The 21109-nt window shown below is 29.4% G+C and overlaps 3 protein-coding genes across 5 annotated transcripts in view; 2 read left to right on the top strand and 1 right to left on the bottom strand.

Annotated features, from left to right (window-relative positions):
- Window positions 1-21109, top strand: part of LOC107451969 (lysosomal acid phosphatase) — a 29069-nt gene that overhangs the window by 2955 nt on the left and 5005 nt on the right. For all 3 annotated transcript variants that reach the window (XM_087160742.1, XM_087160743.1, XM_087160744.1), the window contains 6 exons: window positions 1905-2000; window positions 3135-3215; window positions 5721-5873; window positions 5949-6044; window positions 6133-6222; window positions 7831-7951. In XM_087160742.1, coding sequence (XP_087016868.1) covers window positions 1905-2000; window positions 3135-3215; window positions 5721-5873; window positions 5949-6044; window positions 6133-6222; window positions 7831-7951 — 637 coding nt within the window. The remainder of the gene's footprint in view (window positions 1-1904; window positions 2001-3134; window positions 3216-5720; window positions 5874-5948; window positions 6045-6132; window positions 6223-7830; window positions 7952-21109) is intronic.
- LOC147810790 (uncharacterized) lies at window positions 11766-15258 on the top strand. Its single transcript, XM_087160356.1, has 2 exons — window positions 11766-12250; window positions 14516-15258. The coding sequence occupies exons 1-2, from the start codon at window positions 12212-12214 to the stop codon at window positions 15005-15007; spliced, it is 531 nt and encodes a 176-aa protein (XP_087016482.1). The 5' UTR covers window positions 11766-12211; the 3' UTR covers window positions 15008-15258.
- Window positions 16830-20322, bottom strand: LOC147810789 (uncharacterized). The gene is made up of 2 exons (XM_087160355.1): window positions 19838-20322; window positions 16830-17572 (listed from the first exon to the last, which is right to left on the bottom strand). The coding sequence occupies exons 1-2, from the start codon at window positions 19874-19876 to the stop codon at window positions 17081-17083; spliced, it is 531 nt and encodes a 176-aa protein (XP_087016481.1). The 5' UTR covers window positions 19877-20322; the 3' UTR covers window positions 16830-17080.

Below are 21109 nucleotides of genomic sequence, written 5' to 3'. Positions count from 1 at the left end.
TGTAGCTAGGGGCGTATAATTAAAATATATTTTGGCAATATCCAAAAATTAAATCTATGAGAGATTTTAAAAAAAAAAAAAGTGCATGCGTCAGATTAGAGGGTCATTGTAAAAGTAAACACCAACTGCACATCGCAACTGCACATCCTATCAGGCGACGTCAGCTCTATGTCAGCAACACTTGGCAAGTCTCTTACTACGTGCCATTACGTTTAACGTCTCCGTTGGTGTTGGTTGTGTGATTATGGATGGGTGATCGTGTAAAGCTAAGGGTGGTGGCGCTAGTGGTAAAATTGCTCTTTCAAGACTTCCGGGTTACTGCTTCCGATATATTTTTACTCCGCAGATTGAAAAAACGCGCCATCATATTATTGCATCACATCTTTTGCAGTATTTCTAATGTTCCGAGTTCTTTCTTTCAGCCTTTAAACTTCAGCATTATCATATTAATATTACAATCATTAGAATATTTTCTAATTAGGCTAACTTAAAAAGATATTTTTAAAGATATTTTTGGCGACATTTTATTCAAATGTAGCCAAATAAGGGATAAAATACAAAACATGGCAAACCTTAAGAATTATTTACAATGAGATATTAACTTTCCAAAATTTTTTTTGGCCTTACGATCTCTGAGAATCAATACATTTCTGAAAGCTCTTATGAATGGTACAATAATGTTTAGATTTGAACCCAAATAACAATAACAAAACTGCATAGAATATTAGGCTTGTTCACACATCGCCTCGTAGTCATAACATAAGCGGAGGGATACACCGGAAATTTTCTAAATTTCTTCCGGTTTAAGGACGCTTGTTATTGTTTACATTAGACCACCCATCCATACTGCTTCGTTTGTCACCATGTCAATCAGTAATCCCATCGAATGTGAAGTGCGTCCAGTTATTCGCTTCTTAAATGCAAAAAAATTTTCGTCCTGTTAGAGGTCAAGGAGAGCTTGTAAAGGTTTATGAAGAAGGTGTAATAAATAATGGAATGATGTAGGCTTTTTAATGAAGTAAGAACACATGTTTATGATTAAGAACGATTATGATGGCTTACATTCTTGAACGGGAAGTGCCGTATCATCCGCCATACAGTCCTGACTTAGCATCGTCAAAATGTCATCTGTTTCCAAAATTTAAGGACTTTCTGGATGAAAAAAGCTTAGAATAAAAATGACATGTTGAAAGGAACTGTTATTAACTGGTTTAACGGTCAGGCGGCAGGGTTCTTTGATGATGGGATACAAACGCTTGACAAATGCTTCAATATTAATGGTGACTATGTTTAAAAGTGAATAAATGTTTATATTAAAGTTAATGATGCAATTTACGTTTATAGATGAAGTTTCTCTTACTCAACGGTTCTTACTTAAAAATGACACTCGTATTGAGTGTAACTCGAAACATGTTTCGATTATTTTGTATCCAAATTTTGCATTTTGTATCCATTTTGTATGTTGCACATCAAAATATCAATATTCTAAACATTCCAGCAATATCTGCAAGATATCCAAAACATTTATCTTCAGTCCTTCTGAACTATTTGGCAGTCTTTTCGTTTAAGCAAACATGAATTTTTTTAGAGAAATTTTTAGAAAAAACATAGGAATGTGCTGAAAAATGCATGATACCATGTTAAAGATGGACACAAGTTAAACATATCTATCAAAAAGAATTAAAAGTTCTACGGTGTAACTTATTTTTAAACCTTTTTTGTAATTTTTCCCTATATCACCTACTATGAGGGCCACTTTTTCCTTGAAGTACATACGATTTTTAGAGCGCCATTTTTAGAAAATTTAAGAGTAAGGAGTCATATCCAAGATAGGCAAGAGTTAAAAAGAACATTTTTTAAAAAAATTCGCATTTGTCTAATTGTTTATTAACATTAATTTTCAGATATATCGTCATGGAGACCGTGCTCCGAAAAGGACTTATCCAACTGATCCAAATCCATTAGGAGTTTGGACATTAGGCTTAGGAGCGTTAACTCAGGTACGAATACTTTGTAATAATAATATCAACATTCTTTTCTTTTTAAAATTTTTTTAAGAACTTTCTTTGCATAGCGTTTAATAATATTTGATATTTATTATTTTATATTTCTTTTGTTTGTCATGCATTGCATATGAAAGTTTGCAGGTGTTTCTTTGCTACTTGGTCGTTTTATTTTATTTTAAAAAAGGCGTTAAACAACCGACTAATTTTACAACTAGCTATATTCAACTTCGTAGCCTTTTTTTTATTTTTATAGCCGTCGTTAAACAGCCGACCCAAATTTTTAGGGGGGGGGGAGTTATGACTACTAATATTCAACTACGTAGCCTTATAATTTTCAACCCAATCCAGAAGACAAGGGAACTCTTGGATCAAGTATAGGGAGAAATTTGACTTCGTGGAGGTCTTTTTGATGAAACTAATACACATTTGCGTTACATGGAGAGGAAGAGCACGAAAACCTCCCACGGTAAGTCTGTCACCAAGAGGACTCTAGCACATGATCCGTCAACCACTGAGGATATTTCACATCAGCACTGTGGTGGATGCAAGCCGAATGCGGAATTCGTATCGACCAGCCATTGCCGGGATTCGAACCTGGTTCTGGAACCTTTGGAAGGCGAACGCTCTAGCCCCTGAGCCATCGCGTCTCAACTATGCAGTCTTGTACTTTTGAAACCTACCCAGAAGACAAGGGAAGGAGATGGAGAGAAAAAACCACAAAGATCCCCTTCAGTTAGCATCTCTCACGGACAGACGGCAATTGAATCCTCACCCATGATCCGCTTACAACTGAGGACATTTTATGTCAGCACTGTGGTCGATGCGAGCCGGAAGCAGAATTCGCTTCTCATTGAAGGTGAACTCTCCATCCTCTGAGCCATCGCGGCTCTAACTTGATCGTTTTTTACTGCCGTATTTTTATTAGTAACTCTTTAATTTTTAGACACTATAAACATGAATTTCAGTTACTTCTGAAAATCCATATATCGCTTTTTGTTACTTTAAGAAACGTGAGAGTCATTACTTAAAATCTTATCTCATTTTACAGAATCTAATTTTATTCTGTTTTAATAAAATTCTAAAAATCTTTACTGAATTCAAATTCTTATGAAAAAAATTTTCTTGCAGAACGGTCGGAGGCAACATTATCATCTGGGAAGACGCTTCAGGGAAATTTATAAAGACTTCTTCACAACCAAACCAACAGAGGTAAGCTTTGCTTAACTTATTAATAAATGCATTGCACATATAATTTAGAATTTTGTATTGTTTCTGTACTGAAAACTATACCTTTAAGTACCAGTGCATGCATTCTATAAAATACACATCTTAGCTACCACTCAACATTAGCACTAAGTGAAATATCTTTTTCACAATAACAGTAAGTATAAAATAATTTTCCCAGCATTCCATTTTGCATTTAATTCATACAAACGAATATCAATCGAAATAAATTTTTACATTCTCCAGGCATGTCAGACAATATAATTTTTGAACCCTGATGGAGGCAATATAATGATATTCCTCAATAATATGAGATTCCCATTTCGAATATCTTGCCCTGCTGCTGGCAATATAATTCAATCCCATAATAATATGAGATTACCATTTCGTTATAATGAATCCATTGTAGAATTCCGTATTGTTTCTGCACTGAAAACTATACCTTTAAATACCAGTGCATGCATTCTATAAAAAACTCATCTTAGCTATCACTCAACATTAGCTCTAAATAAAATATCTTGCCCTGCTGCAGGCAATATAATACTACTCATGAATAATATCAGATAACCATTTCGTTATAATGAATCCATTGTCTACCGAGCGTGTATTTCTTACTCTTAGAATTTAATCATCATAATGTTCAGTTACTATTTAACACCATTAAAAATTTTAACGACTATATACAAAATGCCGAATGGGACTGCTAAACAGTACTTTTTTTTGTTAAAAATAATTCCCTACTTTTACTCCATTAATGCCTATTAGGGCAACAACAAAAAAAAACTAATGAGCAATACTTCGATCATGGGTTACAATAGCAGCACAACTGAAAAAATCCTGTTTTCAGATAAGTGGGTTTAAAGTTTTCATTGCTAAGGAAAATGCATAAGAAATGCTTTAGTTTGCTTAAGCGAAGATTTCCTTCAAGTTGAATTATGAGTTGTGTATTGCTGCTGAAAGGACGCGTATTTTCACATTTACACCAGTTTTTAGTCCAAAACGCGTGTTTTTTTAGTTGTACCACGATTGCAGCCCATGAGCGACTTATTTCTTGTAAATACGTCTTTATAAATAATATCTAATTCTTCTTTAGCTTCACACTTATGATTAATACTTATAACAAGTTGATGAAAGTGTATTTTTTTTTGACAGATTAATAATCATAGATACATTCATATGCTTTGGTCACGTAAAAGTTTTATTAGGGGATGCATTATTCGGGCATTTTGTAGAGTAACATGCCCAAAAGAGCTTGTTGACATTTTGAGATTTTCTGAACACTGCCCTCCAGAGAATTATTCCGCATCCAAATATCTGAAGCTCTGTGGACCACCTATGATCCTATATAAACTATCTTTGGATTCGACACCAAGCAACCATTGCATTATATGACTGCTGGAGGGAATTTTTATTGCATGTCTCAACCTGTACACATATTGTTAAATTGATTTCCTTTTTTTTAATTTCCGATTTTAAAATCTAACACAAAATCAATTTTTACTCTTATAAATTTTAAATATGGATGGTGTTTTCTACACTAGGGAACGCTGCAAGCTCGGTACAGCCTAAATTTCCGGGTTACTGTTTCCGTTGTATTTTAAAGCCATTTGGCATCATTGTGTTTTGAGATTCCTGCAAACAATGTATTTGATTACTTATTACTTGTGTTTACAATGCTAAAAGTGTTAACACTATCGTAAGATGGTGCACAACTTGCAACAAGAACAAACATTAATAAACTTATGGAAAGAGGCCAAATCAAGACTGCCAAAAAAGCGAGTTCTTCAAAATCTAGCAACCATGTCACTTTTTTTAACAATATATCTCTAAATAACTAAAACAAATTTTCACTTCAAACTCACTAGAATTACATAATAACATTAATATCTTATGAAATACGGCAGATTTGAGCTCAGAAATTATCTAATTTATTTCTTTTATTGAAAACAAAATTATCCGTTTGAAAATATCTCCTCGCAGAATAACATGTAGTAAGCAGCTGCAAACTTTCTAACCGGAACTAAAGCAGGCATACAGCTCGAGATTGTTATTGTTTACATTTCTACTGAAAACACCATCCATAGTTTCGTACAAACCCTTTAAAAAAATTCTAGATCTCTTTCTTTTTTTTTTTTTTTTTTTTTTTTGAAATTCGTGGTCTCGTCTGGTTATATTGTTTCAAGTGTACAAAATGGCGTTTTCTAGCTTCTTCAGTTACTAAAATGATTATGAAAATTCTAATAACTATTTTAAATGTTGCTTCTTCAGTTACTAAAATGATTATGAAAATTCTGATAACTATTTTAAATGTTGCTTCTTCAGTTACTAAAATGATTATGAAAATTCTGATAACTATTTTAAATGTTGCTTCTTCAGTTACTAAAATGATTATGAAAATTCTGATAACTATTTTAAATGTTGCTTCTTCAGTTACTAAAATGATTATGAAAATTCTGATAACTATTTTAAATGTTCCTTCTTCCATTCCAGGTCGATGCGTTAAGCAATAGGAATCCGAGATGCCTGAGTAGTGCTGAATCCAATTTCGCTTCCTTTTTTTCCCCAAAGCCAAGATGGCAATTCGAAGAAGGCTTATCCTGGCAACCCATACCCATAATTTCCATTCCTTTTGTTTTAGACGAGGTAAACCGTTTTTCATTTACTAATTCAAATTTTATTGTTATAAGAATGTCTCAACTCATCTAATCTTTCTTTCAGTACATAGGTAATCCAGAAGAGTGTCCCGCATTTCAGAAAGCCTTGATTAAACAACTAAATACTCCGTCTAATAAAGCATTCAATGCGAAGCATAAAGTAAGTCACGCGTATTCATAATAAATATTGCTGCGCTATTTATTGCATTTCATTTAATATTATTGATATGATTTTTTTTATGATATAGGATCTCTATGATTATTTGTCGAGACACAGTGGAGCAAAAATAGATAATTATCTTAATGTTAAAGATCTTTATGAAACTTTGTATATCGAAGTAAGTTATTTTGAAGATCAGACAATTATTTTGCATTCACATTTGGGGACAAGAAATAAATTAGGCACATGTAGTAAAAATCTTAATGTTTATTAAAATATCACAATCAATCGTTCAAAAAAATGCAAAACGTTACTACCATTGTCGGTAATTGAAACTTTGTACATTGATAACAACGCAATGGCAAAATTTTAAAATTTATCTGCGGGTCATGTGGTAAAATGTTTCAATTCACATGTTGCGCTTGGAAGATTCGCAAGTTTTAACCCACTGTATTTGTCTGCACCTGTTTATTCGTCACCTCTGAAAGGATTAAAAGCCAAGAATGTCTAAGTCTTAATTTCCCACTTCTGAGATTTCATGATCTTAATTCTGAGTTACAAACGTGCTTCAGAATGTTATGCTACTCACCAACTGATATTTTGCACCCTTCCAGCTTCTGAATTTTCCAAGGATGGCAAAGCTCCATGAGGCTTCGAACAAATTCTTCTTCCCAAGCTTGATAGAACGAACCAATTCATTGGACTCAACTTTGGTGAATAAGGCTGCCTTTCTTGTGCTTGTTCCACTCTAGTTGTTGTTTCTGCTTCTAATACCCCTTGCCAATCCAGAAAGCCTGCTTGGTGAAAATAAGCGTATTTAGGTATCACCTCCTACATCAGAAAGCCTCCACACGGTTTCTTATAAGTAGTCTGCGCAGATTATTTAAAAAGCGAACCACTTGTGCGCATGAACCCAAATTCTATTTTAAAAGTTCTTGAGAGAAATTCATCTTAAATATTTGAGAATTGAATCTGTAGTGGTTGACAAGTAAATAAAACAAACCAATTATATTCATAAATGAAACAAATTTTTAGATATATATTTGCTACCACGTTCTAATTTTTTATAGATTTGATATTAAATGGTTCTTTCACTAATTGGTTTACCTTCATAGTGGTCTGATCGGACTACCTACAAAAAACCGTGTGGTGGCTTTCAGTTATAGGAAGAGTTGATTTAGGGCAGAGAGTGCGTTTCTTGTTTTTCAGTACTCTCTGCTCAAAAATTTGCTATGATTCCCATAATAGGCTTGCCGTTATAAGTAGTAACAACAACAAAAATGGTGGCAACTACTTTACACAAAATAGTGTAAAAGAACATTTTTGGTGCCATAAGGAACTATCGCTTTTTATAGTGAAATACCAAGAAATAAAAGTTATCTACGGTGTTACGCTGTATCACTTCAGAGTAAAGTAGTTTTGACCAGTTTGGTTCGAATTTTTTTTTTTTTTTAAACACTGAATTCAGAAAGATATAACACAACTGCTTTTACTGTGTAACTGCTGTAGCAGAATCTTACATTTACAAAAATGAGTTCCCTGTAAAATTATTTTATTTTTAAACTTTGCTCAAGTTATTTCTTGTACATTCGTCGCATATTTTACAATGAAACTTTATTTATGCGCCAGACATAAAACAAACAATTCTGCTTATGACTGACTAAGTAAAATATTTTTTGAAAAATTACAAATTACAGTAATGTAGAGCTGAATTCTCGATGAAAATTAGTGAAACTGTAAGTTCTACTTAATCAAAAAAAAAAATTTTTTTCCTTGTATATTATAGGAAAAATACAAAATGATTATTCCTGATTGGCTTAGTTCAGTTTTGGATGAAGTGAGGCATGTATATAATAACGTGTTTGTTCATGCATTTAACTCAACTGAAATTCAACGTCTTCGAGCCGGTAAGATATTTTTTTTTATTTGATTCTTTCTTAAATTAAATATAAAATTAAAATAATTTAAATAAATGAAAATTGATTCTAATACTCATGATCAAACTATAATTGGAAAGCGCCCCTAGCTGCATACAATATTTCTGGCTATGGGTTGCGTTGCGATTCTCAATTCTTTTATGATTCCTCTTTCCCTCCAAGTTTTTAATCTCTGTACCGAATCAATTGGTATAAAGGTCACTGAAATGCTGAAAGATAACTATCTGAACGGTCAAAATGATGCCCGCCTAACTATCTCCATGACCTCGCGATTAGGCTTAGATATTTAGCATAATTGAAGAACAGAGTGGACGAACCAGGTAAGTGACGTTTTCCCAGTCGTATTATTCTGGGCGAGAAAAAACAAAAGTAGTATCCGAACTATTTTATTATATAATTATTAGAGAGTGTGGGCTAATAATACTTTGTTTTATTTTATTTACCACTACCTAACTTGAAATTAAAATCAAGCAAGTCTACTCAAAAGTAACGAAGATGAGTTACATAAAAATTAGAGTTACATCAAAAACAATTATGTTACATTAAACATACCCATATTGTTGCAACAACTTTGTTATTTTCCCTGATTAATAAATACCTCTAAAAGTCTTACCTACTTCATCCACTAAGCTCTTCAAATGTCTATAAGCATGAATTCACTATTAAAAAGATATTCTGAAACTATAAAGCCGATCTGTTGCTAAACGTAATTAATTCTTAGCCAATTTTTTTTCGAGCGAGTCTATCCATTTTTTCAGTTTATCAACTTTCAAGTGGTCAAACTTTTGTAAATATTAAAGAAAAAAGGCTTTTAATAGGTGTTTCGGAATCGCTATTTATCCCTCTTTAAAGCTGCGAAATCAATTTTAGAAAATATTAACAGTTACGCTGCTACTGTATATTTTTGTAGAACTGCTGACAAATCTCTCGTACGGGGCGAAAATGAATGTTAACATTGTAAATAATTAAATTTTACTATTAAATTGTTATTTTAGTTACTATATAGGATATTAAAATTCATAACTTTTTTATATATTCCATTTTTTTTATTCATAAAATAACACAAATTGAGTATTTGATCGATTATCACATTTTGATCACAGTTTTGTTTTTATAATCATTAACATTATAAAATAACTCTTCTGGTTCCCGATGACAATATTTTGAAAGAGTTTCTCTCGTTATTTTCAATTCGGCTACGGCATCTTGAATTGTTATTTGTTTGGCTTTTATCCTTTGGATAGCTTTTTCCATCTCAGGTGGCATTTTTTTGTAACATTTAAATCCATTTGTTTTGCGAATATAATTTCGAACCATCTGTAATAATAAATAATAATTTATTTAACTTGCATTAAATAAAAAAAGTTAATTTTGTAATATAAAAATTGAAAAAATAGGTAAAATAAACATATTTTATATTTGCATTTATATTTAACCTATAAATTTTCTTATTAATGATAAATTTATCAATGCAGAATTAAAATAATATACTCAAATTCATTTAAAATGACTTAATTTTAATATAAACAAAGTTCTAAATTATATTATTATACTTTATTAAAACTAAATACGAATGGGTAGACTCGTCCCGCGAATTCTGGCTTTTTGTTTACAACAGCAAATCTTACATTCTTTTTGTTTGTTTTTTTTTCATATAAAATTATAGTAATCTTAGTCTTAGATAAGTTTATCACTTAACCAAAGTGAAAATAGTAATAATAATAATATACTTATACCAACTAAAAGTTTGCTGATTTTCAATACAAATCTCTCAAAAGACGTTTGAACAGGTCGGTTAAAAAGACACCAAATAAATAAAAACGGATCAAACTACTACAGCGCCATCTTCCTTAGTGTCTGAACTAAGTCCTCCGTCGGTAAAAAAAATTTTTATTTGCAATTTAAAAGAGTGAAAATTAAATAAAACTAAAATGGGTAGACTCGCCCCTGGATGGGTAGACTCGCCCCGGTCTACGGTATCTCTAAACATCCACTTTTATTATTTTACTCTCCTCATAATCAACAACGTAATGTGCGTCATACACACTCCCTGATCGACAGTTCTATTTAAAAATTAGCCAGCACGATCTCCAACCTTGTCGGAAAATATTCATTCGTTCGTTAGGGAGAAAAGTAAATCTGAATTTTGGATTCATCGCTAAAATATGTAACATTCTAAAAAAGCCTTTCTATGACACGTGGATCATAAATTAAGAGAAATGCCGCTAAAATTTAAATTTAAAACATAAAAAGTCCTGCGTATAAAATCGTATCTTTTTAAGTGTGATGAACTTGCTTGCATTTATATTACTTTTTCAATAAAAAGTGTCGACATTTTTTATTTTATTTTATAACCGTCTCTGAACAGCCGACCCAATTTCGGGTTTAGTACTATTAATGTTCAACTCCGTAGCCTTGTAATTTTGAACCAATCCATAAGACAAGGAAACTGCTTGAACAGTACCCCCAGAGGTATGATTTGTTATGGAAACATGGAGGACTTTGTGACTCGACAGACTTAACCATTTACTACTCTTCGCCATTTACTACTCTTCGACCAACGGGGATCAAACCCACGCCTTCTTGGACATGGGCCCAGTGCCTTACCAACTAGGCCAGGGGTGGCGAACCTTTATGCACCAACGTGCCAATTTTTCTAAAAAATTGTTTAACTTGTTCATAGACGTGCCATCAAACAATTTTGACATCGTGATTATTGGGAAAATAATAACACTAAATACTATCAACTCAAAACTCTTTATTTACTATGAAAAAGAATAAATTCCGCAATGTCTCAGTTATACGCGTAATTCAACTTCTTCAACTTAAAGTAACATCAGTGTGACTTCTGTTGTTGCAGATTAGATGACAAATATCTTAAAAGAGGTTGTAAGATGTTATTTTACGCAGGTCTGTCAATGTTTTTTGCTAGTTATTTATTGTTAGCTTGTTTTTTATGGTAATTAATTGTTTTTTGGCATTAATTGTAATTTTTTTGTCAATAATTGTTTATTTTTTATGCTTGTTTTTGTGAATTTTAATTTAATTGGTAAATTGCTTCACAGTGAACTTTGTGATCGGTGGCGCGCCCAAAATATTATGTGGCGTGCCATAAATGGCACGCGTGAGTAGTAATAGCAGGCATATATGCGGCGGAAGTGACGTCACAGTCAACCTGAGCTTATTTCTGCCCCAACCGGAAGTTGCTTATTTCTGCCCACCTACAAACCGGAAGTTGCTTATTTCTGCCCGCTTGCTTATTTCTGCCCGCCTGAAACTTCGTCTGCAGCGTCATGGGGAGCTTATTTCTTTTTTTCTTAAGCCTAATATATTTTTAGTTTCGGTTTCTGTTTTTAATTCAGTTTCGTTTTTTTAAATATTATTTAATTTATTAGTTTTTTGAGGGTGACAACACTTATTATTTTTAATATTAGTTTTTAAGGATGGCAACACTAAGAAACTTTGTTATTTGGGGAGATATTGTTTATTACGTCTCTTATTACATAACACATAAATGATATCATACTTTTACTCTAGTGGCGTCATCTATGTGAGAATTTTAGAAATAAAATAACTTTAAATCTATTTTAATATTTAAATCTGTTTTAATATTATTTATTAAATATAATTAAGGCTGAGGATCGAACTCACGCCATCAAAAAGCCTTCGTGGGTCAGTAGTTGGATATCATAACCACTGACCCACGAATGCTTGGTTAGATACGTGTTAATAAGTTAAACTTTTGTATTCTGAACACGTGTATAAATGAAAAGGATTTGATATCGATATCATCCTATAGTTTCATCGATATATTTTTCACTTAACCTTTGACAGTTATTAAATATTTATTTCTGCACCTCTTAATGTTATTATAACTTTCTCTGGATGGCAACGGTACTGACCATACACATGTTAAGATTTGACGTGTTTTGTGTGATAACACAACTACTGGTTACAGAGCGAGTCATTCTGATAACATATAACAAGCTAGATCTTGGGCTATGAGGTATGTGTTGAATTCAATTCCTTTCACTTGCGTTGGTAAATAGTTAAGCATGTGACAGTTTAACATTTTTCTGATTGGTTGTTAGAGTTATACTTTCATGATTTGGCAACTAGAAGGATAGAGTGACTTAATTTCCCCTACCCCCCTCTTATATTAGTATTTCACTTGTTCTTCTGTTGTGTCTCGATTAAGTTTTTGAAAGTTTTTCAATTCACCAGGTTGTTATGGACGGTTATTTAAAGAGAAAACATGCTGAAACTGAAGTAAGTACTATTGATTTCTTAGTAATTTACTATGCTTTTAAATTTATTGTTAATAGAATTGTTTTATTTTAACTTCTACCACTAATTCGTTTTTAGGCAGAACATGTGACAAAACTTAGTTAACTTTAAAAATTTTATAACTACGTTATTTTTATTATATTGATGATAAATAGTATATTGATAATGTTAAATAGTATTATTTATAAAGCTACTGAGATGCGTTAATCTCTATCTTTAATTAACCAAGAGAAAGTAAATTGTTTTGTACATTTTAATTAAATATTTTTATTTTGTTAATAATAAAAATTACTCATCTTCTTGGTTACAAATTAGGAATAAATATTATTTTTTTTTCATTACGTAATCTAAATGAAGTTAATATTTGTTAAATTTACTTTCTATTTGTTAAAATTTATTAAGTATGTCTACTGTGAATATTAAAAGTATTAGAATTTAAGGTATATTAATTTTAAATCAATAAATATTAGTTTATACGATTAGATATTTTCATCCCTATCGTTTGGATTTACGGCCATCAATGTTGTCATTTTTGAACCCAGAAGACAATGGAACTCCTAGATCTTGAGACAATACATGTCTTCGAAGTGGACTTTGCGTGTACCCATGTTATATGAGGAGGAGGAAAACTACGAAAAACTTCTACTCTTAGTCCGACGACAAATAGTGGGATCGGTTTCGTTAACCAGTATCCTGTGAATGTACAGAGATCAGAGGAAAACTTAAGGTTTTAATAAAATAAATTTTAATAATTTAAAAAATACTATATGAATTCTAATGGTGTCACCTATACTTAAAACGTTAGAAAGAGACTATATTAATAACTCTTAATTTTACTTATTTTTTAACATAAATACAGTTGATATAAATGACTATATTTATTATTTACCTATTCAATATTACCTATTATTAACTTATTCAATAAAAAATACACCCTTTAATAATTAATACAAAAAAGTTTCATAAAAACTAGAAAATTATTAAAAAAATATAAAAATTATTTTTGAAAAACTAGAAATTTTTTACAAAAATAAAATTATTTTCTGAAATATTAGAAAATCTCCCTCAGTAATAAAAATATTTTCTAAAAACTAGAGCATTTTGTTAAAAAGAATGAATAACGACATATTTATATTATCAATTATATATTAAATTTCCTTAAAATTTCAAATGAATTATTTTAAATCTAAGAAACATGATATGGGAATTTTTGTCGCTTTAAATTCATTTATATTAAAAACATATTCGTTTTATTATAATTTAATATCATAATAATGCAAATAACTTACTTTATTTTCAAATTAGGAGTTAATTTGAAACTAACTATAGCCTTTCTATTTGAAAGTATATATTTAAATGATACTGATTACAGAACTTGAACATGTTATCTATTTCTCTCACAAAATTTTACAAAGATAATGTCTGTCCGGGACGTTTGGGGCTTATCCACGTTTTATCAATTAGTCATAATAACATAGTGCTTCATACTTGTTATAGAACGTGGGAATAAAATTATTTCTTCGAAAATTGTTTAGAAACCCGTGGTATATGTTCGCAGAAGTGCTTGGGTGAAACTTTGAATAAAATGTTATTTATTTTATTAAAATATATTTTGTCTTTATAGATCATTTTCACAGGTGAAAAAGTTTATATTATCAAGAAAAATTACAACCTTTATTAATTAATACAAAATGTTTCAGAAAAATATATAGAATTTTCTGAAATATTAGAAAGTTTCCTCAATAACATAAATATTTTTCTTAAAAGATAAAAAATTTTGCTAAAAAATTTGAAATATTTTTATAAAACTAGAAATTTTTTAGCAAAAAGCCAAAATATTTTCTTAAAAGAGAAATTTTTTTGTAAAAACATAAATATTTTTCTCAAAATGTAGAAAATTTTTAACAAAAAGTAAAAATATTTTCTTAAAAGAGAAAGTTTTTTTATAAAAGCAGAAATATTTTTCTTTAAAGATAGAAAATTTTGTTAAAAAGTTTGAAATATTTTTATAAAACTAGCAAATTTTTAGCAAAAAGTAAAAATATTTTCTTAAAAGTGAAAGTTTCATATTCGTTTTTGCAAAAAGGTTTACTTTAGACAGAACTCAGGAGGTGAAGACTTTTACTTTGCAAATAAATTCTTAATCGTAATCATCGAAAGGAGTTATGAACATTATCATAACAATTATAACTGTGTGTTGTTAATTATTTTTCTTGGTGACTCAAATTTTTTTTTCTTTTATTGTAGGAAGGAAACAGAAAAGGATTCTCAGCTTTAGTCATTGATTTTGAAGGTTTTCAACTTTCATCAGGGACATACATTGTCAAAGAACTTGCTTTTCATGCCGTAAAAGGTAATCCCATTACCGGAGTGTGTACATTCCAACCACCGTTCCCGTTTGAAGAACTTCCAACACAACAGAAAATGCAATATTCTTGGATAGTCCGAAATATTCATCAAATAGATTGGAACCAAGGAGAATTACCCTACATTAAATTTCATACTATGTTGACTTTTTTGTGTGATATGTATTCACATATCTATGTGAAAGGACTCGAGAAACGGAAATTTTTAGAAATTCTAACCGGCAGAGTGTTTTACAGTTTGGAAGATTTTGGCTGTCCTAAAGTAGATGAACTGATACCAACTTTTTCATCGTGCACTATACATTCACCAGATTTTAAACATTGTGCACTCGTTAAGGCGAAAGCATTTGGACGATTTCTACAAGACCTATAAATAGGATAAGCACTCGGAATTCAACATAAAGCTGTTCCTGGAAATAATATAGTAAATCTTATAAATGACTTTTTTTGCGAAATAGAAAATCAACTCCAGTGGGGAGAAATGTATTTCGAAAAACATTAAACGATGTTCAATTACCAGCAAATTTAGATATAAATAAAAAAATTGTATAGTAAAAACAAATTTTTTAAGAAAGCTGTGATGTATGCTCGCAGAAGTGGTGAGGTGAAACTTTGAATAAAAATGTTATTTATTTTATTAAAATATATTTTGCCTTTATTGAGCATTTTCACAGGTGAAAAGTTTATATTATCAAGAAAAATTTCACCCTTTAATAAATAATACAAAAAGTTTCAGAAAAATATCTAGAACTTTTGGAAAAACTAGGAAATTATTACAAAAACATAAATATTTTCTTAAAAGAAAGGAAAATTTTGTTAAAAAATTTGAAATATTTTTATAAAACTACCAAATTTTTAACAAAAGTAAAAATATTTTCTTAAAAGAGAAATTGTTTTTATAAAAACATAATTATTTTCCTAAAAGATAGAAACTTTTTAACAAAAAGTTAAAATATTTTCTTAAAAGAGAAAATTTTTTGCAAGAACATAAATATTTTTCTTAAAAGATAGAAAATTTTGTTAAAAAGTTTGAAATATTTTTATAAAACTAGCAAATTTTTAACAAAAAGTTGTTAAAATATTTTCTTAAAAGCGAAAATTTTTTGTAAAAACATAAATATTTTCTGAAAAAATAGAAAATTTTGTTAAAAAGAAATAAAAATGTTACATTATTTCCTAGTTCGTTATGATTTTAGGATGATTACTTTAAGTTAGATCAATAAATATTTTCTATAAAATCATTTTAATATTAATTTTTAAATCACGACAACATTGAATCTTTGACAACATTGATATTTTAATTACAATAAAAAGATGAAAAAGAGTTGTGAAAATGCATTGGAAGTGTTTAAGAAAGAGACAACGAGAGTTAGGAAACCATGAAGTTGTGATCGTCAGTCCCACATATCTCAAGCTTTTTGGAAAGATTTTTCGACGAATTCATAGAGATGGGAGTCTGGATGGAGGATGAACTTTTTAGCAAGTAGTATTTAAATATGGGTCCTTGTCCCGCACTCTGAATGCTTCATAGAACCAACGGATTCTCCTGCCTTCGTGATTTAAAAATTAATATTAAAATGATTTTATAGAAAATATTTATTGATCTAACTTAAAGTAATCATCCTAAAATCATAACGAACTAGGAAATAATGTAACATTTTTATTTCTTTTTAACAAAATTTTCTATTTTTTCAGAAAATATTTATGTTTTTACAAAAAATTTTCGCTTTTAAGAAAATATTTTAACAACTTTTTGTTAAAAATTTGCTAGTTTTATAAAAATATTTCAAACTTTTTAACAAAATTTTCTATCTTTTAAGAAAAATATTTATGTTCTTGCAAAAAATTTTCTCTTTTAAGAAAATATTTTAACTTTTTGTTAAAAAGTTTCTATCTTTTAGGAAAATAATTATGTTTTTATAAAAACAATTTCTCTTTTAAGAAAATATTTTTACTTTTGTTAAAAATTTGGTAGTTTTATAAAAATATTTCAAATTTTTTAACAAAATTTTCCTTTCTTTTAAGAAAATATTTATGTTTTTGTAATAATTTCCTAGTTTTTCCAAAAGTTCTAGATATTTTTCTGAAACTTTTTGTATTATTTATTAAAGGGTGAAATTTTTCTTGATAATATAAACTTTTCACCTGTGAAAATGCTCAATAAAGGCAAAATATATTTTAATAAAATAAATAACATTTTTATTCAAAGTTTCACCTCACCACTTCTGCGAGCATACATCACAGCTTTCTTAAAAAATTTGTTTTTACTATACAATTTTTTTATTTATATCTAAATTTGCTGGTAATTGAACATCGTTTAATGTTTTTCGAAATACATTTCTCCCCACTGGAGTTGATTTTCTATTTCGCAAAAAAAGTCATTTATAAGATTTACTATATTATTTCCAGGAACAGCTTTATGTTGAATTCCGAGTGCTTATCCTATTTATAGGTCTTGTAGAAATCGTCCAAATGCTTTCGCCTTAACGAGTGCACAATGTTTAAAATCTGGTGAATGTATAGTGCACGATGAAAAAGTTGGTATCAGTTCATCTACTTTAGGACAGCCAAAATCTTCCAAACTGTAAAACACTCTGCCGGTTAGAATTTCTAAAAATTTCCGTTTCTCGAGTCCTTTCACATAGATATGTGAATACATATCACACAAAAAAGTCAACATAGTATGAAATTTAATGTAGGGTAATTCTCCTTGGTTCCAATCTATTTGATGAATATTTCGGACTATCCAAGAATATTGCATTTTCTGTTGTGTTGGAAGTTCTTCAAACGGGAACGGTGGTTGGAATGTACACACTCCGGTAATGGGATTACCTTTTACGGCATGAAAAGCAAGTTCTTTGACAATGTATGTCCCTGATGAAAGTTGAAAACCTTCAAAATCAATGACTAAAGCTGAGAATCCTTTTCTGTTTCCTTCCTACAATAAAAGAAAAAAAAATTTGAGTCACCAAGAAAAATAATTAACAACACACAGTTATAATTGTTATGATAATGTTCATAACTCCTTTCGATGATTACGATTAAGAATTTATTTGCAAAGTAAAAGTCTTCACCTCCTGAGTTCTGTCTAAAGTAAACCTTTTTGCAAAAACGAATATGAAACTTTCACTTTTAAGAAAATATTTTTACTTTTTGCTAAAAATTTGCTAGTTTTATAAAAATATTTCAAACTTTTTAACAAAATTTTCTATCTTTAAAGAAAAATATTTCTGCTTTTATAAAAAAACTTTCTCTTTTAAGAAAATATTTTTACTTTTTGTTAAAAATTTTCTACATTTTGAGAAAAATATTTATGTTTTTACAAAAAAATTTCTCTTTTAAGAAAATATTTTGGCTTTTTGCTAAAAAATTTCTAGTTTTATAAAAATATTTCAAATTTTTTAGCAAAATTTTTTATCTTTTAAGAAAAATATTTATGTTATTGAGGAAACTTTCTAATATTTCAGAAAATTCTATATATTTTTCTGAAACATTTTGTATTAATTAATAAAGGTTGTAATTTTTCTTGATAATATAAACTTTTTCACCTGTGAAAATGATCTATAAAGACAAAATATATTTTAATAAAATAAATAACATTTTATTCAAAGTTTCACCCAAGCACTTCTGCGAACATATACCACGGGTTTCTAAACAATTTTCGAAGAAATAATTTTATTCCCACGTTCTATAACAAGTATGAAGCACTATGTTATTATGACTAATTGATAAAACGTGGATAAGCCCCAAACGTCCCGGACAGACATTATCTTTGTAAAATTTTGTGAGAGAAATAGATAACATGTTCAAGTTCTGTAATCAGTATCATTTAAATATATACTTTCAAATAGAAAGGCTATAGTTAGTTTCAAATTAACTCCTAATTTGAAAATAAAGTAAGTTATTTGCATTATTATGATATTAAATTATAATAAAACGAATATGTTTTTAATATAAATGAATTTAAAGCGACAAAAATTCCCATATCATGTTTCTTAGATTTAAAATAATTCATTTGAAATTTTAAGGAAATTTAATATATAATTGATAATATAAATATGTCGTTATTCATTCTTTTTAACAAAATGCTCTAGTTTTTAGAAAATATTTTTATTACTGAGGGAGATTTTCTAATATTTCAGAAAATAATTTTATTTTTGTAAAAAATTTCTAGTTTTTCAAAAATAATTTTTATATTTTTTTAATAATTTTCTAGTTTTTATGAAACTTTTTTGTATTAATTATTAAAGGGTGTATTTTTTATTGAATAAGTTAATAATAGGTAATATTGAATAGGTAAATAATAAATATAGTCATTTATATCAACTGTATTTATGTTAAAAAATAAGTAAAATTAAGAGTTATTAATATAGTCTCTTTCTAACGTTTTAAGTATAGGTGACACCATTAGAATTCATATAGTATTTTTTAAATTATTAAAATTTATTTTATTAAAACCTTAAGTTTTCCTCTGATCTCTGTACATTCACAGGATACTGGTTAACGAAACCGATCCCACTATTTGTCGTCGGACTAAGAGTAGAAGTTTTTCGTAGTTTTCCTCCTCCTCATATAACATGGGTACACGCAAAGTCCACTTCGAAGACATGTATTGTCTCAAGATCTAGGAGTTCCATTGTCTTCTGGGTTCAAAAATGACAACATTGATGGCCGTAAATCCAAACGATAGGGATGAAAATATCTAATCGTATAAACTAATATTTATTGATTTAAAATTAATATACCTTAAATTCTAATACTTTTAATATTCACAGTAGACATACTTAATAAATTTTAACAAATAGAAAGTAAATTTAACAAATATTAACTTCATTTAGATTACGTAATGAAAAAAAAATAATATTTATTCCTAATTTGTAACCAAGAAGATGAGTAATTTTTATTATTAACAAAATAAAAATATTTAATTAAAATGTACAAAACAATTTACTTTCTCTTGGTTAATTAAAGATAGAGATTAACGCATCTCAGTAGCTTTATAAATAATACTATTTAACATTATCAATATACTATTTATCATCAATATAATAAAAATAACGTAGTTATAAAATTTTTAAAGTTAACTAAGTTTTGTCACATGTTCTGCCTAAAAACGAATTAGTGGTAGAAGTTAAAATAAAACAATTCTATTAACAATAAATTTAAAAGCATAGTAAATTACTAAGAAATCAATAGTACTTACTTCAGTTTCAGCATGTTTTCTCTTTAAATAACCGTCCATAACAACCTGGTGAATTGAAAAACTTTCAAAAACTTAATCGAGACACAACAGAAGAACAAGTGAAATACTAATATAAGAGGGGGGTAGGGGAAATTAAGTCACTCTATCCTTCTAGTTGCCAAATCATGAAAGTATAACTCTAACAACCAATCAGAAAAATGTTAAACTGTCACATGCTTAACTATTTACCAACGCAAGTGAAAGGAATTGAATTCAACACATACCTCATAGCCCAAGATCTAGCTTGTTATATGTTATCAGAATGACTCGCTCTGTAACCAGTAGTTGTGTTATCACACAAAACACGTCAAATCTTAACATGTGTATGGTCAGTACCGTTGCCATCCAGAGAAAGTTATAATAACATTAAGAGGTGCAGAAATAAATATTTAATAACTGTCAAAGGTTAAGTGAAAAATATATCGATGAAACTATAGGATGATATCGATATCAAATCCTTTTCATTTATACACGTGTTCAGAATACAAAAGTTTAACTTATTAACACGTATCTAACCAAGCATTCGTGGGTCAGTGGTTATGATATCCAACTACTGACCCACGAAGGCTTTTTGATGGCGTGAGTTCGATCCTCAGCCTTAATTATATTTAATAAATAATATTAAAACAGATTTAAATATTAAAATAGATTTAAAGTTATTTTATTTCTAAAATTCTCACATAGATGACGCCACTAGAGTAAAAGTATGATATCATTTATGTGTTATGTAATAAGAGACGTAATAAACAATATCTCCCCAAATAACAAAGTTTCTTAGTGTTGCCATCCTTAAAAACTAATATTAAAAATAATAAGTGTTGTCACCCTCAAAAAACTAATAAATTAAATAATATTTAAAAAAACGAAACTGAATTAAAAACAGAAACCGAAACTAAAAATATATTAGGCTTAAGAAAAAAAGAAATAAGCTCCCCATGACGCTGCAGACGAAGTTTCAGGCGGGCAGAAATAAGCAAGCGGGCAGAAATAAGCAACTTCCGGTTTGTAGGTGGGCAGAAATAAGCAACTTCCGGTTGGGGCAGAAATAAGCTCAGGTTGACTGTGACGTCACTTCCGCCGCATATATGCCTGCTATTACTACTCGCGTGCCATTGGTTCGCCATCCCTGAACTAAGCTATTCCGGCCCTAAGTCTCTATGTTTGTAAACAGCCTCATACCAATATTTTTATTTAAGTATCTTCTTAAAAAAATTTATAAAATTTAAAGGTACA

Source organism: Parasteatoda tepidariorum, chromosome 4 (assembly GCF_982258835.1).
Source record: "Parasteatoda tepidariorum strain Cologne lab strain chromosome 4, Ptep-v5.0, whole genome shotgun sequence".
NCBI classification, from domain to species: Eukaryota; Metazoa; Arthropoda; class Arachnida; order Araneae; family Theridiidae; genus Parasteatoda; species Parasteatoda tepidariorum.
This window is presented reverse-complemented; position numbering and strand designations above follow the sequence as displayed.